Below are 15496 nucleotides of genomic sequence, written 5' to 3'. Positions count from 1 at the left end.
GCTGGCTCCACTATTTGACCCTGATGTTCCAGAGTTGGTTGCAGCATTTGTTAAAGACATTCCAGCACCATTTGCAGGAGCTGTTGCTCCTGTCACATTGCTGGTTCCAGCATTGGACCCTGATGTTCCTGATGTGGTTGCAGCATGTGTTAAAGACATTCCAGCACCAGTTGCAGGACTTGTTTCTCCTATCACTTTGCTGGTTCCAGCATTTGACCCCGATGTTCCTAATGTGGTTGCTGTGTTTGTTGAAGACATTCCAGCAACATTTGCTGGAGCTGTTGCTCCTGTCACATTGCTTGTTCCAGCATCGGACCCAGATGTTCCTGATGTGGTTGCAGTGTTTGCTGAGGACATTCCAGCACCTGTTGCAGGAGTTGTTGCTCCTGTCACATTGCTGGCTCCACTATTTGACCCTGATGTTCTAGAGTTGGTTGCAGCATTTGTTGAAGACATTCCTGCACCAGTTGCATGAGTTGTTCCTCCTGTCACATTGCTGATTCCAGCATTGGACCCTGATGTTCCAGAGTTGGTTGCAGCATTTGTTGAAGACATTCCAGCACCTGCTGCAGGAGTTGTTGCTCGTGTCATATTGTTGGTTCCAGCATTTGACCCTGATGTTCCTGATGTGGTTGCAGCATTTGTTGAAGACATTCCAGCACCACTTGCAGGAGCTGTTGCTCCTGTCACATTGCTGTTTCCAGCATTGGCCCCCAATGTTTCTGTTGTGGTTGCAGTGTTTGACGAAGACATTCCAGCACCAGCTGCATGCGTTGTTACTGTCATATTGCTGGTTCCACTATTTGACTCTGATGTTCCTGAGTTGGTTGCATTAATTGTTGAAGACATTCCAGCACCAGTTGCATGAGTTGTTGCTCCTGTCACATTGCTGGTTCCAACATTTGACCCTGATGTTCCTGATGTGGTTGCAGTGTTTGTTGAAGCCATTCCAGCACCAGTTGCAGGATTTGTTGTTACTGTCACATTGCTGGTTCCAGCATTTGACACTGATGCTCCAGAGTTGGTTGCAGCATTTGTTGAAGACATTTCAGCAACAGACACACTGCTGCTTGTGGACATTGTCCCTTCAATTCCTGTTGTAGCATTTGTTGATTCTTTTATTGATGTAGTTGCATTTTTTTCAATGTTGATTGATGTAGGTGCTGCTGTAGTCAAATCTGTCCTATTATTGATGAGTCCCACATCCAGTCGGTTCAGGTCTGATTGTTGCTGCAAATTCACCCAGGTTTGTATCACAGCGTTGTTCTCAAATAGCTTCAGATCTGGCAAGTTTTCACCCAAGAGGCCTTGAACGTTGGTTACAGTTAAACCCTGTGAATCAAAAGTAAGAAAAAAACAGTTTACTTTTTTTTTTTTTTGAAGCAGTACATATATGTGCAGTTTTTGGAACAATTTTGAACTATTTAGTTTTACATATAAAGAGCCAAATGACAAGTGAACTCTTCTTTATTGCAGAGTCACTTAAATTGGAAGTCATACATAGTCTTACAATTTAATTAGAACTTGCAGTTGGCGAGAAGGCTCATTCAAACAGTGCAGTCTTTCTTCGAGTTTCATACACTTACAGTAATCACATTAATATCCAAACTCAGGAAGATGTCAATTGCCATATTGATGTTCTGTGTTGATAATGCTACGATGTCCATCAGAGGGGCTCCTCCTATCAACATATATACAAACGATTTTATTAGAAACCAGCTCTCTGATAAATAACGAAAACAAAAGATCTAAGTATTTTTTACCAAGGTAGCCCTTAATTAAGTTGTAAATGTCTTGTGAGGTGGCATTCAGTGAACTGAAGGAGCTGTTACTGATCTCATACAGGATTATCTTCTGCTCAAGTGAACAAGATGTCACATCCAGCAGTATGGCATTCCTGATCAAGAAAAACAAAGTAACATTAGGAGTTACAGCAATATTCCCTGAGACTATTTGTTCCTACTTTTCTAAATACTGACACCCACTTGATACTGTCTGGTGTTATGGTCTTCAGTGTGCTGGGGTCTAATGAGCACAGGTTGGAGTCAATAATGTCCAGCTCAGTGCTGCCCAGGGAGTTCCCAGAGGTACTCAGGTACTTCATGATGATCGCTTTGCTCTAAACATGAAGGAAAACACAGCAAGGAATTATACTCATGTACAAGTAAAGATTTTATCAATCAACCTTTATTTATACAGGTAAATCCCATTGAGCCTCGAGGACTCATTTACAAGAGAGACCTGATCTCAACAAAGAAAGATGACAACAACGGACAACAGCAACAACAATAAACAGTTATAAAAAAGTCATTCTGCAGGTTTTTTTTTTTTTTTTTTTTTTTTTTAACAAATAGGATGGCTAAAAGGAAAAGGTAACTGTAGTCATACTTGTGCTGGGTCCCAGGGTCCATCTTCAGTTTTCATGAGAGCTGCCAGGGTGTCAATAATAGTGATGTTCCATTTAGAGATGTCCTCAAGTGATGCCACACGAGACACTGAACCAAGCGATTTGACGTCCTGATCAGAAACTCCTGATGGGTATGCCTGGAAGTACAGAGAATGTGCAGTAACATAGAAAACATGTTTTAATTGAACTGAAAGCTTGTGCAGATTCATAAGTTCCAAATTAAATGCTATAATTTAATAATAAAGTGACTGGTTTGTGACTCTAAAGTCAGAAAACACACACCACCTCCTCCAAATCGCCACATATTCCACAATTACCTGGTTGAGTTTCCCCAGGATGACTGTCTGGTAGTCGTTATCATCCACATTCTCACAGATAGCATTCAGGTTTTCTTTCAGAACAGGGACGTCCAGGCAGAGGTCAAACTGAGACAGGTCATAGCCGAAGGGGAAGGAAGGGTCGCTGATGGTAACTTCAGTGATGTTGCCCACTGTGCAGCCTAAACATAACAGAGATAGTGAGATCACTGTGAGATCTAATGCAGCAGATTATGCATGTTTTAACAAAAAACGTTTCAGCTTCAGTTTTGGTGTCTGTTTAAAAATAAAGTTTACCTGCTCCTCTCTTTACAACAAGAGAGGTGACCTGTTTGAACAGCGTCTTGAGCTTCGTCTTCTGAGTCTTTTCTTTCCTTAGGGTTGGTAAAAAGCCTTTAAGGAATGTTTTCTTGGTTGTCTGAAGAAAAACAAAACAAAAATAAATAGGTTTCACTCAAACGATACTGCAATGTGAGGTTGTTTTGCATACAACACAGTAAATGAATATCTTTACACTGAAAAAAAAAATAATGAGAAAAGATGGAGACATACGGGCTTGAAGTAACTCCAGAAGTTTCTTGTTAGGTACAGAGGAAGAATACCAAGGTTCTCTAGTGTTTGTTGGTTCCAGCTGGCAACATTTCTATAAATTAAGAATAATTTAAATATTTTTTTAAATGTAGACAGCTACTTTGCTTTAAAAAAGGAGTAGAACTTTAAGGTTAATATGAACACATCTCTAATTAATAAATAATAAACATCAGGCTGAAATGAGGTTCTAATAAATGACTGAAGAAACAGAAATTTTGAAACCCACCCATGAATTACCTACATGAAAACTTCCCTAATATACTTGTCTTGACAGTAAATTCAGTTTTGGAATAAAACATTCCCTGACCCTAAACAGATAACCTAAAACCGTAGACTATGTTTTCAGGCTTAATGAGTAGATTTGTTTTTTGTACCCGTATTTTGTTTTCCCAGAAATCAGAAGCTTCTCCATAGCAGCGACTTGGCTGCCAGAGAAGTCCTTGCAGACTTTAAGTTTTTCCAGGATGAGGAGATCTGAGTTCTCAATGTAAGAACTGTCCAGAGTGCAGACCATGTTCCCCAGAACCTCCAGGTGGTCACTGCTCAGGGTGAAGCTATTTATACCCTAAAATATAAAAATATACAATCTGTAAGTGAAACTTTTTCATTAAACAACTACTACAGCCTCAGTAATGACTTTCATTTGTAAAATGTAATGTTTTATGAATACAGCACAGTATATAAATATATATTTCATGTTGCAGTCTTTCATATTCTTTTTTTTTTTTTACATGCACTCACCAAGCAGGACCTGGCTTGACTGAGCTGCTGTTGTGCCTTGTTCAATGCACTGGAGGCCACCGTGAAGTCTGCAGCACCGAGTGCAGAAAAGTAGGATCTGCAGTTGCTTTTCTGGATGTTTTGATTGCTTTAAGGAAATCATTAAGAAGAGTCAGAAGGTCAGCAAACAACACTTTAATTGTCCAAATGAGAAACATCCTGATTTTAATTAAGACTTTACCTGAAGTAGAGAAGCAAGTCTGAGGGATAATCTGTGAAGCTCTGACTGAGATCTCCTTGGAGCAGGTTGTACATGCAGGTCAGCTGGAGGTGACAATGTTATGTTAATAAAATAAAAGCTCATTTTACTAAAGTAGACAATTTCTCACAGATTAGTGGATAGTCCCAAACGCCAAACTCTGAGGTTGATGTTCTATTAATGATTTATCCTTCGCAATTATCTTAATTTCAGCATTTATTTTAGTTTAAAACATTACATTAGATTCTTGTAGATTATACCTGTGACTCTTTCAGTTCCACCTTGGCTCTGCTGTTCCTTGGCCTACAGGAGCGGATCAACTGCCCGATCTTAGTTTTTGTCAGTTTCTGGACTGACGTGCACGTGAAGCCTTGCAGCACAGATGGAGAAAGCCTACAAAACCACAAAGAAAGATATTAACTCAGACAGGGATTTTATTTAAAAACTTTAATTTGAGAGATTTTCCTATTGCTCATTGCCTTGTATGTCAAAGTTATAAACAAAATCTTTGCACCATCTGTGATCACTCAGTGTATGAAGTAAAATAGACTTTTAGCTAACAGCACACCAAGTTTGAGCTCAGTATTTGTGGAAATCACAGAGTTACAGACATGTTTGTGTTTGTTCAGTTTGATTAGCTGGGGTGGCCACCTTCAATCAGGTTAACTCTAAAACAAACAGTTGTAGATGTTTATCCAATTATTACTTTCTGTAAGTTTTAACAAACTACACTTTGTGGTTCAGGAGATATTTTGCTAACAGACAATTTACCTCTCAAGACTGCATGAGATAATAGGAAACAGTTGTAGGATTTGTTTACTTACTGCTCAGCATCATAGTCTGTTTCAGCCAGGGTCATAAGGAACATGATGGACTAAAAAAAACAAGAAGAAAAAATGAGTTATAATCAGCTAGTAACTAACTTTTGAGTAAATGCACTACACTGAACATAGTTTCCTGCACTTCTATGAAATACTTGCACATACATCAGCATCACAGTACTCTGCATGTAAAGTAGCACTGACCTGATCTTGTGTCCATGTTTTTTGGTTAATGAGGTTGATGTTAGCAGTTCCCTCAGGGAATATCAGCTTGTATGGTGGGATCACAGTTGCCAAGGTATCAGGGACATTCTCCACCACTTTGGCCGGACTTGGGTCCACAGAAATGATCTGTCAAGTACAGTTACGTGCATTTTATTGTTAGTTGTGTATTTGCAAGGGTGTAGTCAATCAATTTAGCTTGCATTGCACATTATATCAAATCATGTCCAGTGAAAGTAAGGCTATTTTTGTACCTTTTGGACAAATGTCTCCTGAAGAACTTTTGGAGCATCTATCAAGTTGGAAACAACGATGGGGTTCTTAGAGGCGGTGAGAAGTTCAGAAGCTGGGATTTTCTTTATTGAATCTGAAGGAACTCCAATAATAAGTGTGCCGATGGATTCCAGGGAGACTGCATTGTTTATCTGTCAAATAAATTTTCATACAATAAATCTTTGTTCTCTAAACTTAAAACTACTTCTGGGTCTATAAAGCTATACTAAATGAAATATTTGTTTAGTTAAATACACACATATATCAGGTTAAATAAGAGGGCTGCTCCTACCTGGTAGCCTGAGGTGGTGATAGTTTGGATTATGGTTGCAGCCTTGTCCTGAGTCCAGTTTGCCACTGATCCCAGAGTGGGTAACGAGGCAACCAGCACAGACGAGGACACGGAAGTGATCTGGACGCTGGTCATGCTCGTAACGGCACTCCCGAGACTTATAAACGTCTGCGCTGTGAAGGTTTTGATGTTGGATGTCAAAGCAGCATTTACCTATTGAAGAAAATTTATCCAACATTAGTTTATCCCAAATAATTCATTGTGAAAAATTAAAATCACAAACATCAAAAAGAAAACAAATTTCTAAATTGATCATATAAAAAAACCTCCATAAAACCCAATTCAGAACATACATGTGTAAAATTTCCAAAGTGATCAGTATTCAGAAAGTCTTAATATGTACTTGGTTGAAAACGTTTAAAAACCAATTGCAAAGGGGCTATCACGCTAAAACTATTGCAGCATAGTTGGTGTTTTGCACCATTTGAAGTTTAGTTGAACACAATTTCGTTGATCAAAACCAACTTATTATCAGAAGTTTTGTTATTTTTAAAACCAATCAACCAACCTATAAAACAAATCAAAGAAATTAACAATTTCAGTGGGTTGTGAGAGTGTTTATGCCTTTTTGTACCCTTTCTATTTTGATGCCTTCCAGTCATACTTAAAGCCAAGGAAGTTAAAGATAAATTAGAGAATTCTTTCCAGTACTTCTAATAATATATACATTAGTCCCTCACTTATCATGGGGTTTATGTTCCAGACATCCCTGCGATAGGTGAAAATCCATAAAGTACGGATGTTATATTTATTTTAGTATTTACAGTATATATATATTTTAATGATTTATAAACCCTTCCCGCACTCTTGCAATGTTCTTAACAATGTTCTCAATTCTAAATGCTCTAAAAGAGCACAGCGAAAGAGAGAAGGGCTCGGTTCGGGTCGCACTTGATCATTTAAAAAAAAAAAAACAATCCATGCCGCTCATGTGGCTCACTTAGGTATAAGACAGACCCCGCCCCGCCCCACCCCTACTTTCTCTTTCTAAGGCTGTCTGTTACAGCAGAGCAGGCAGACAGCCTCAGAAAAAGAAAGGAGGGGCGGGGTCTGTCTTTCCCCATCGCCAATCGTGTGTTGTGTACAATCTTACGTTGAAAACCTGCGAAAGACCCCGAAAGTCAAACCGTGAAGTATCGAGGGACTACTGTAAAACCAAAATTAGTGCATGAATGTGTATTCTGCTTTGAAATTGAAGCCATGACCTTCAGAAGCCACAAAAGTTGTTAAATAAGGAGGCTTATCAGAACAACTCCAACATGTACCATCATGCCAAGAACACCATCCCTACAGTAAAGCATGGAGGTGGTAGCATCATGTTTTGGGGAGGTTTTCATTGTCAGGGTCTGGGAAACAAGTCAAACATGAAGGAAACATAGAATGGAGCAAAATATAGAGGCTTTTGTTGAGAGAAACTTGTTTGAGTCACTGAACAGAACTTTTAAACTCAGTGGATGTTTAGTAGTTTTTTGAGTCGGTACCTCAGGGTCTACAGTTTTGCCACAGAACTGCTTCCTCCTGTCCAGGATGACCATGATGTCAGCTTCATTAAGAGAAGAAAACTCTGAACTTGGGATGTCAGGAGAGCACAACAAAATTCCTGGGAGACTGAACAAAAAGAGACATTACCTAATTATATGGATGTGTAAAAATGTTAATACAATTACATTAATTCACTTTCTTTTTTTTACCCATCATACATATATTTTTGTATCTATGTTGGACACTTACTTGAGAACCTTGAAGGTTAGGTTGAATGTATAAAGCTGTGCGATGTAGTAGTCTCTCACATCTGCTGAGATATTTATGTTGTTGAACAGCTCCAGATTGGCTGTGTCCTCCAAGAACACCTGAGTCTAAAATACACAAAACAATAAAATCAAACAAAGGTAAATGCAAAAATCAGGTCCTGGTGTACCATTTTAGGTTTCAAGATTGTTAATTTTATGAAACTAAAACACTAGAATTAGTGACTTGCAAATTGACAATTAATTGACTATATGATTATTTCCCATAAAGCCTAGCAACACTTCCTTAAAATATAGGGATGCTTTATATTATTTAATCTCAAAGGTATCAGGTTTTAATTTCCCTTACTCTGCCTCTTGGATAAGAAAGGGTTAAAATTAATCTGTGCTATCTGTTTGTCAATAGATTTTCCAAAATAAAATGAATTAGACATTTGCCAAATAGAGCAATTAAAAAAGTCAAGCTGAAGGTTAGCATTAAATGTAACATAATATGAGAATGTACCTGAGAGGCGGAGCCAAAGCTGGTGAAATCACCTAGAGTGATAAAAGTCACAAAGCTGCCGATGTTATTGACAAACCAGGAGACAGAGTTGAGTTCTGGATTGCTGGAGTTATAGCATCTGGCTCCAGAGCCTACTGAAACAGCACAGGTTTAGAATTTCAGCAAATAATTGTAGTAATGTCCAAGTAATATACGATAGTAATAGTTTTATTGGTAAAAGCTTGAGAAAAAGAGATGATTGAAACTATTATATATATATAAAAAAAAAAATCTTACTGGCTGTCAAATAGCTACTGATGGTGGTGTACACATCCTGCCGTCCAAAATCAGAACTGGTGTACACAAAGGTATTTCCCATAAAAGACACCCTGTTGAAAGAAAATCATGTAAACTGAGCTGCATCGATCCTGTCAGTTTATTTTTATGACTCAGTTAGAAAAAAAGACCTACAGTTTCTGGAAGGCAAAGCACGAGGCGTTCTGCACTTGAGTTGGGCTGATGAGGCTCTTTGTGAGGAATCTCAGGTAGTTTTTCAACCGAACATCAAACCATAAATTCGCCTCAGATCTACTGTTGCTGCTCAGAGCAAACTGCCAAACACAGGGGAGGATCACCTGCTTCAGATCATCAGAAACGGCCTCCTACAGCAACCATACAGATGAAGTCACACAATTAAAGAAACAGTAAACAGACAATTCCCACTTGAATGCCACAACATATAAATTTGTATGTTTCTGGTGTTTATTTGAAGTGAGGGACATACAGTTTCAAGGAAGGCGTTTGTGTTGTTGTAGCTGTTGAAGATGACACAGACGTCTGAGGTGTTATTGATCACACCAGGCTGACTGAGGAACTGCCGAAGCTCGGAGGTGCTGATGGTACTCAGGAGCTGAAGAAGAAGAAATATATACATTTTCTCACAAAAGTATTGCTTTGATTTGCAGCTATAATCATGGAAATAAACTGCCTTCTGCATTTGTATGAGTTTTTTTATTCTCTTTTTTACCTCAGATTTGCGCGCTGGTGGCAGAAGAGATACGAATGTTGACACATCTGGAAAGCCGTAGCTGAGGAATGTGCTTTGCAGGAAGATGTAGAAGCTTCCACCCATGTAACATTTCAGGGATGCTGGACCTGCTTTTCAAAGTAAAATATATTACTTGGTGTACAAGAAAAAACATACCTCAACCAAAATAAACTTTACAGATTTTGTTTTTAGTGTTATGTGGATTTTTAAGGTTTACTTAAGTAGCTTTTCTGCTGGTTTTACACAAACCTTGGAGGAAGAGGACAATGTTTTTGTAGATCTCTGTTTGTGTGTTCTTGCTGAGTGTCGACTGCATTGTGTTCAGCAGTGCAATCCTACAGAAGGATGAATCAACCAGTTAAACAATACCTATTACTCTGTGATTTCACCAACCATGCAATAAATTCGACTGTAAATTGATTTTGTGCATGCGTACATTTCTTGGGTGCTGTTGCAGCTCCTGTTTGTCCCGATGCTGATAAATTGTGCCACTAAACTTGGAGCGAGGTCGACCAGTAAAGGCCTCAGTCGCACCCTCAGCCACAGCAGGAACTCCCCATCGCTTACAGCTGGGGAGGAGAGACCGGCTCTGTCAAACACCACCTGGAGGAAGGCGGATTTCACCTCCTGTGTGTAGCTGGCTGACTGGGCCTGTGGGGAAAATTACTTAATGTGAAAAAGAGGCATATGAAATTGTACAGATGAATATAATGTACTTTACTTTAAATCAGTTAGCCATTTACTGAATTTGTATTTGAAAACAGAGAATAAAAGCATGTGGAGTCACTTATTAAAAATAAATAACACCATTGGTAGCGCACTAAGGAGCAAGTCATTAATTAATTAATACATGAGATAATAATCTTTGACCAGTTATAATTTCTGCTCTGACCATTTTTTTCTATGTTTTATTCTAAAGCTCAAGCACAAGTGTTGACATGTTTTGTTTATAACTCCTGACCCATAAAATGATTGTAACATACTGTATACTTGTGACATATTATTTCATACAATTTAAATACATCATAACTCCTAATACCTCATTTAAACAAGACCAAGATGACAATATAAAATATCTGAGCATCCATAAAAAAAAAAATTGTGATAAAATTACTAATGTTTTTATTCCTTTTATTTTTTTTTCTGGAAATGATCTAAGGACTCTCTCCAACTTGATATTCTATGAACTACCGACCTCACAGATTTTAAAAAGAAGGACAGAAATCCAAAGACAGTCAATTATATTATTGTTTTTTCCAAAGTGGAACAGTTCAAAATACACAAGAAAACAGGGGGAGGGAATGTACTACTGTAACACTTTAAACAATCCCTTTAAAAAAGTAAAAACATTTCAAGGTTTAGAATATTTATAAACTCAAAATAACAAATGTAATTAATTTTATCTATGTTATTAATTAATATTTTGAAGATTTTTGATTTCGGACACCCTTAAAGTGGACCATACCACTTTCATCAAACACCGCTGTCAATCAAACATCTCTGTTTGATTTCGAGTCACATGAATGCTTGCAGAACTCTCTCATTTTTGAAGTAGAAGACAACAATATTCTTCATCAACTCTAATATTCCACCAGGACTAATGAGGCAAACCCCAAAGTAAATACGTTTTTATTTTATTTGGTTTATTTTACTTAAAGAAACTGTTGGAGACTGAATGTTAACGGTTTAAAAATTGCAGTTTTGCTAGCTGCACTGAACTGTCATCCAACAGCTGTGAACTAGCAAAACCTTTATTTTACCAGATAAAGAATAGTTGTTTAACAGCTTTTGGGGATTTGGATGAGTTAAACCTGTTTATATTTGGAACCACACATCATGAATGTTAAATGTAATGCATCCATTAAAAAAATCTTAAATATAAATGACCATTTTCACATTGGTTAAGTTGATTTTGTTTGTCTAGTTTTCCAGTATCATTACCAATTTTGTGTTTTATATTGTTCAAGTGTTTGAAGCGACAAGAAAGTTTGTAAAAATCATAACAACTTTCATAATGTGCATGTTGATTCTCAGTGATAAAACTCTTAAAGCTTGACACTGAAAGGGTGATTTTGCCATTATTAAACGCTACAAAATAACTTAAAATTGCAGTTTTTTTAATTTGTTTTATTGAAAAATTTCTACCTTTAAAATTGTTCTTCACTATATCCCAATTGAAACAATTAAAAATTTTAAAGTATTTTAAAATTTCACATTTTTTCATCAACAAGTTATTTAGATCGAGAAAGTATAGTACCACTTTTTATTATAAAACAATAAAAGCTTCGTATTTTGTGTTAATATTAACTAAATCACCCACATTTTTCAATTCTTGACTTGAAAAATATCTATATATATTTATTATCTATAAGTCTTAGTAATGCAATTTTTATGGTCGCTAGATTGTCCTCTAATCAGGATCGCAAGGAAACGACAAAGAATATTTCCTGATGAAATAATACTATATTTCACGTTTACCTTAATGGCTGTTGAGATGTTGTCAAAGAAAGCTCCGAAGTCAGCAGTGTTGATGAAACTCATTATTCTTGTCACATCTTGTGCCCTATTCAGTTGTGAGGGGATTGCAGCAAGCTCGCTCAGTTGACTGAAAGTGAGAATGTCTGCGGCCTCCACCTAGAAGATGCAAGCAGCAAAACGCTAAGTCAACACCTACAACCCAACCAGTTAAGCACATCATTACGTTTTACTTCAGCAAAAAAGTCCTCATGTTACATAACTCTTTGTCTTTAAAGTATCAAAGAAAAAGTGATTTTAGAATAAACACACTTCTCTGTTTTAGATTTAAAGATTCCTATTTAGTCTTAAATGTGGTAACTGATGGAGCTGACATTAAAATAACAGTATGAAAGTTATACGATCAATCAATGTTTTTTTAATAGATGTATTGAATTTGTTTTTATTTTTATGATATTCAAAGTATAAGACTTAATTTCTGTATAGTGATAGCTCATCACAACTTGCTGATGTTGTTTCTTTACAAAATGTTAAATATTCAGGCTTTGCTTAGATTCATCCATTCAATAACTAGCTGATAGAATAATCCAACATTTCTCCTAGCATTATCCAATTCAATAATTAAATAAATAACTATTTTATTTAAATGCTCTTCTGGTGAACACTGCAACAACCCTTCCCCCTGGCTGTATAAGACTGAACTTGGTAAGTAAGAAACAAAAAATATTAGGTATATGTTTTTCTTTGTTAATAATTTATACATCTTAATGAAGGTCCAATCAAAATCAGGTTTATTTAACTATTAAAATGCCTTACTTACTCCACTGAAACTGCTTTTTAAGGACACAAAATCCATAATGGAGGCTTGGAAACTGAACCGACCAAAGTTGTCTAAAAGCCAGCTCCTGTCGTCATTTCCAGGTTCAACACACGAGAAACCTAGGAATGAAAGAGTTAACATCTTTAGATTGAACATGTCACACAATCTAAAGCTGGGATTTTACATGATTTGGAGGCAGGTATCTATAAAAAGATGTTATAACCATTGTTATGCAAGTAAAACATTGATATTTACTGTGTACTGTGAACAGAACAAAAATAAAAATCAGAACTGAACTTAAACACTTTAGTAACATTTAACAGACTTTTATAGCTCGTTTGCCATAAACTAATAGTTCTTTTAACCCAACTTAACAAAGTAATACAAAAGAAAGTCATTGAGGCTGTAGTTGTCTGCCATTTAAGCAACATCTGGTTGGGCTGTTGTATGAACATCTTGGTGTGGACTTGTCATGGATAACATGTATTTAAAACAAAAACTTTATTACTTTATTAAAATTAAATACATGGCACATCCTAACTGAAGGCTGAAGCTTTAGCTCTCAAAGCTGGAAGCTTTGTGCAGTAAACAAACAAATATGAAAAGTCTAAAAGTGTCTGTGCTTTAAAAGTTAGCAATATTTAAAGCGGTCTTATTGGGCTACTTGTCAGTCACATTTCCGACAGTTTTAGCCATCAGACAAGAAAAAAGGACAAATGAGTAAAGGGAACTTTATTGGAAACTTGCCTAAATCAGAAAGCAAACAGATGTTAAATGGTGGCAGAGAGCAGAAAAAAAGTGCATTGTAACTCATCAGAATTATGCTAAACAAATTATATACATTTTGAAATGCTTCTTAATAATTTGTATGATGTTGATAAAAAAAATATGTGAACTAGTTGTTTTGGGACTCTAATCTTAATTCCAAAAATTAAATGCAAATATATAATTATCAAATGCTCGTCTTTGGAACTGAACATTTTTGTGAAAAGTGAACTTGTGCAACACTTGTTATAATGTTAGAATGCTGAAGTTACCTGAGAACAATTGCCCCTTGAGATAGTCCAATATGAACATGAAAACCTGCTGAATCTGTCTCATGGATAGCTGACTGAAGATTTGGTCAAACCCCTTGATGCTGAGAAGACAACATAATTTATTTAAACCAAATTGTGTGACATTATAGTGTATATTTCTAAATCAGGTTCAAATCAACACATAAAAAAAGACTGTTCACTCACATTTCTTGGTAGGATGTACAGGTGATATTTCTCGGTATGATCTCAAATATTTTAGAATCAACACTTGGGAGGAAAAGAGGAAGGTAAACCTGAAACCATGACTTGAAGCCCTCATCATTAAGCAAAACAAGTTTTGGGCCAAGTGCCGTTAATGTCAGATTCAGGATAGTAGCACGCACTTTAGGGGAAACTGCAGTCAGGTTTTGCTAAAAAGAAATGAGGATATTGTCACAGGATGACCTCAGGAAAAACATATTAAAAAACAAACAAAGTAATACTTACTTGTTCAGCACCATGAACAAATGTGTCAAAGAAGGACTCTAGGTTACTTAAAGATGACGAAATGGTAAGTTTTGTAAATACAAGTATCACAAGAGTCTCATTTGACAGGTTGTTTGGTTCAAGAAGGAGTTCAGCTTTTTGTTCTGAAGAAAATGAGTCCAAAATTGCATCCTATAAAAAAATATAGGTAACAAAAGAGAATTTATACTTATGGGATGGGTATGTTTATGGTAATTTGCTGTGTAAATAAAGAAAAGGACAATAATACATTTTGCAAATACTTCAGTAAATAACTACTTATCTTGTATGCAATCTCATGTACAAAAATAGACTTACATCTGAGAGATTTAGTGCTTTGAGGTCAGAGTAAGTTGTGAACTGAGAAAAGGGACCCAGGTTTGCTTCGATCCATTCAGCATCAGTCTGAATGTCCACTCTGCAAACTAAGCGACATGCACAAAATTTAGAACATGCAAAATTATATGTACAGATGCGAGCAAAGTTATTTGTACACTGTTCTTAAAAAAAAAAAAACCTTAAAAAGGTCACATATTCAATAATTGTTTTATTTTAATTTACCATAACTGAAAAACAGTGACTGACTTTATTAGTTAATTTTAAGCCATTTCATTCATATTGCTACTTTTATCAGTTAGAAAATATTCAGTGAACATTGTGAATTTTTTTAAATAGCAAAAAGATACAATGATGACTAGGTCCATATATATTTGTATATTATAAGAAACATGGACATATGAAAATAATAAATTTATGAATCCTACCTGGCTTGTTGATGACACCCACATATTTTGTTAAGTAGGCCAGCAGAACATCAGTAATTTGTTGTTGTCTTTGAACTGGTATGGCAGAGAAGATGTTGGCTATCCCGCTTACGCTGGAAACATTAAAGAAAAACTCTTAGAGTCCTGCAAAAGCAATTTGTGTTCTGACAGATTTAATATTTGAGTGTTAAAGTGCTACTTACACAATGTGGTAGTTGGTGCAGTTTAAATTTGTTATCGTAATCCCGAGCATCTCTGGTGTCAAACTTGGAAGAATTGAAACCAGTCTGACATGGAACCAAAGTTCAAAGTCCTTTTCAACTAAGCTTGAGAAGTGTGGACTGATGATGATGAAGGTCTTGTTCATGATAAGATCTCTCACAACAGATTGGAACATTGGAACCTGACAAGATGTGACATAAGCAGATCAGAATAACACACAAAGATTTGTTGTAATTCTAATAAAAACAAGACAATCAAAAGGATGTGGTACATAAAATGGTGTGAAATCATCAATAAATTATTGTGCAGATTGATCAATACTTGTTTGAATACGAGGAAGGTATTGTCTTACGTCAGAGACTGTGATTTTTGTTGATCTTAAATTATAGCTTACCTGTCCATTTACCGACAACTGTGTCAGGAATTCATCCA

The 15496-nt window shown here is 36.4% G+C and overlaps 1 protein-coding gene across 1 annotated transcript; it reads right to left on the bottom strand.

The window, feature by feature from the left end:
- Nucleotides 1-488: 488 nt before the first annotated feature.
- Nucleotides 489-8573, bottom strand: LOC119427205 (mesothelin-like protein). The gene is made up of 21 exons (XM_037694785.1): nt 8492-8573; nt 8216-8346; nt 7694-7818; nt 7444-7570; nt 5903-6115; nt 5592-5762; nt 5320-5466; nt 5119-5168; nt 4555-4687; nt 4277-4359; nt 4057-4183; nt 3690-3880; nt 3277-3367; nt 3022-3142; nt 2725-2906; nt 2389-2544; nt 1986-2119; nt 1764-1897; nt 1587-1681; nt 979-1332; nt 489-515 (listed from the first exon to the last, which is right to left on the bottom strand). Exons 1-21 carry the CDS (start codon nt 8571-8573, stop codon nt 489-491), a joined length of 2874 nt encoding a protein of 957 aa, XP_037550713.1.
- Between the last annotated feature and the right edge of the window lie 6923 nt (nt 8574-15496).

The sequence above is a fragment of the Nematolebias whitei genome, chromosome 21, assembly GCF_014905685.2.
Source record: "Nematolebias whitei isolate Nwh7 chromosome 21, NemWhi1, whole genome shotgun sequence".
NCBI lineage: Eukaryota > Metazoa > Chordata > Actinopteri > Cyprinodontiformes > Rivulidae > Nematolebias > Nematolebias whitei.
This window is presented reverse-complemented; position numbering and strand designations above follow the sequence as displayed.

What these genes read in the sequence shown, in the direction of transcription:
- LOC119427205 (XM_037694785.1), bottom strand. Translation starts at nt 8,573, where the DNA reads ATGGGAAATACCTTTGTGTACACCAGTTCTGATTTTGGACGGCAGGAT. An exon ending in CAGTAGCTATTTGACAGCCA is followed by an intron (nt 8,347 to 8,491) that starts GTAAGATTTTTT and finishes CTGTTTCAGTAG; the next exon opens with GCTCTGGAGCCAGATGCTAT. An exon ending in GTCAAGCCAGGTCCTGCTTG is followed by an intron (nt 3,881 to 4,056) that starts GTGAGTGCATGT and finishes TTTATATTTTAG; the next exon opens with GGTATAAATAGCTTCACCCT.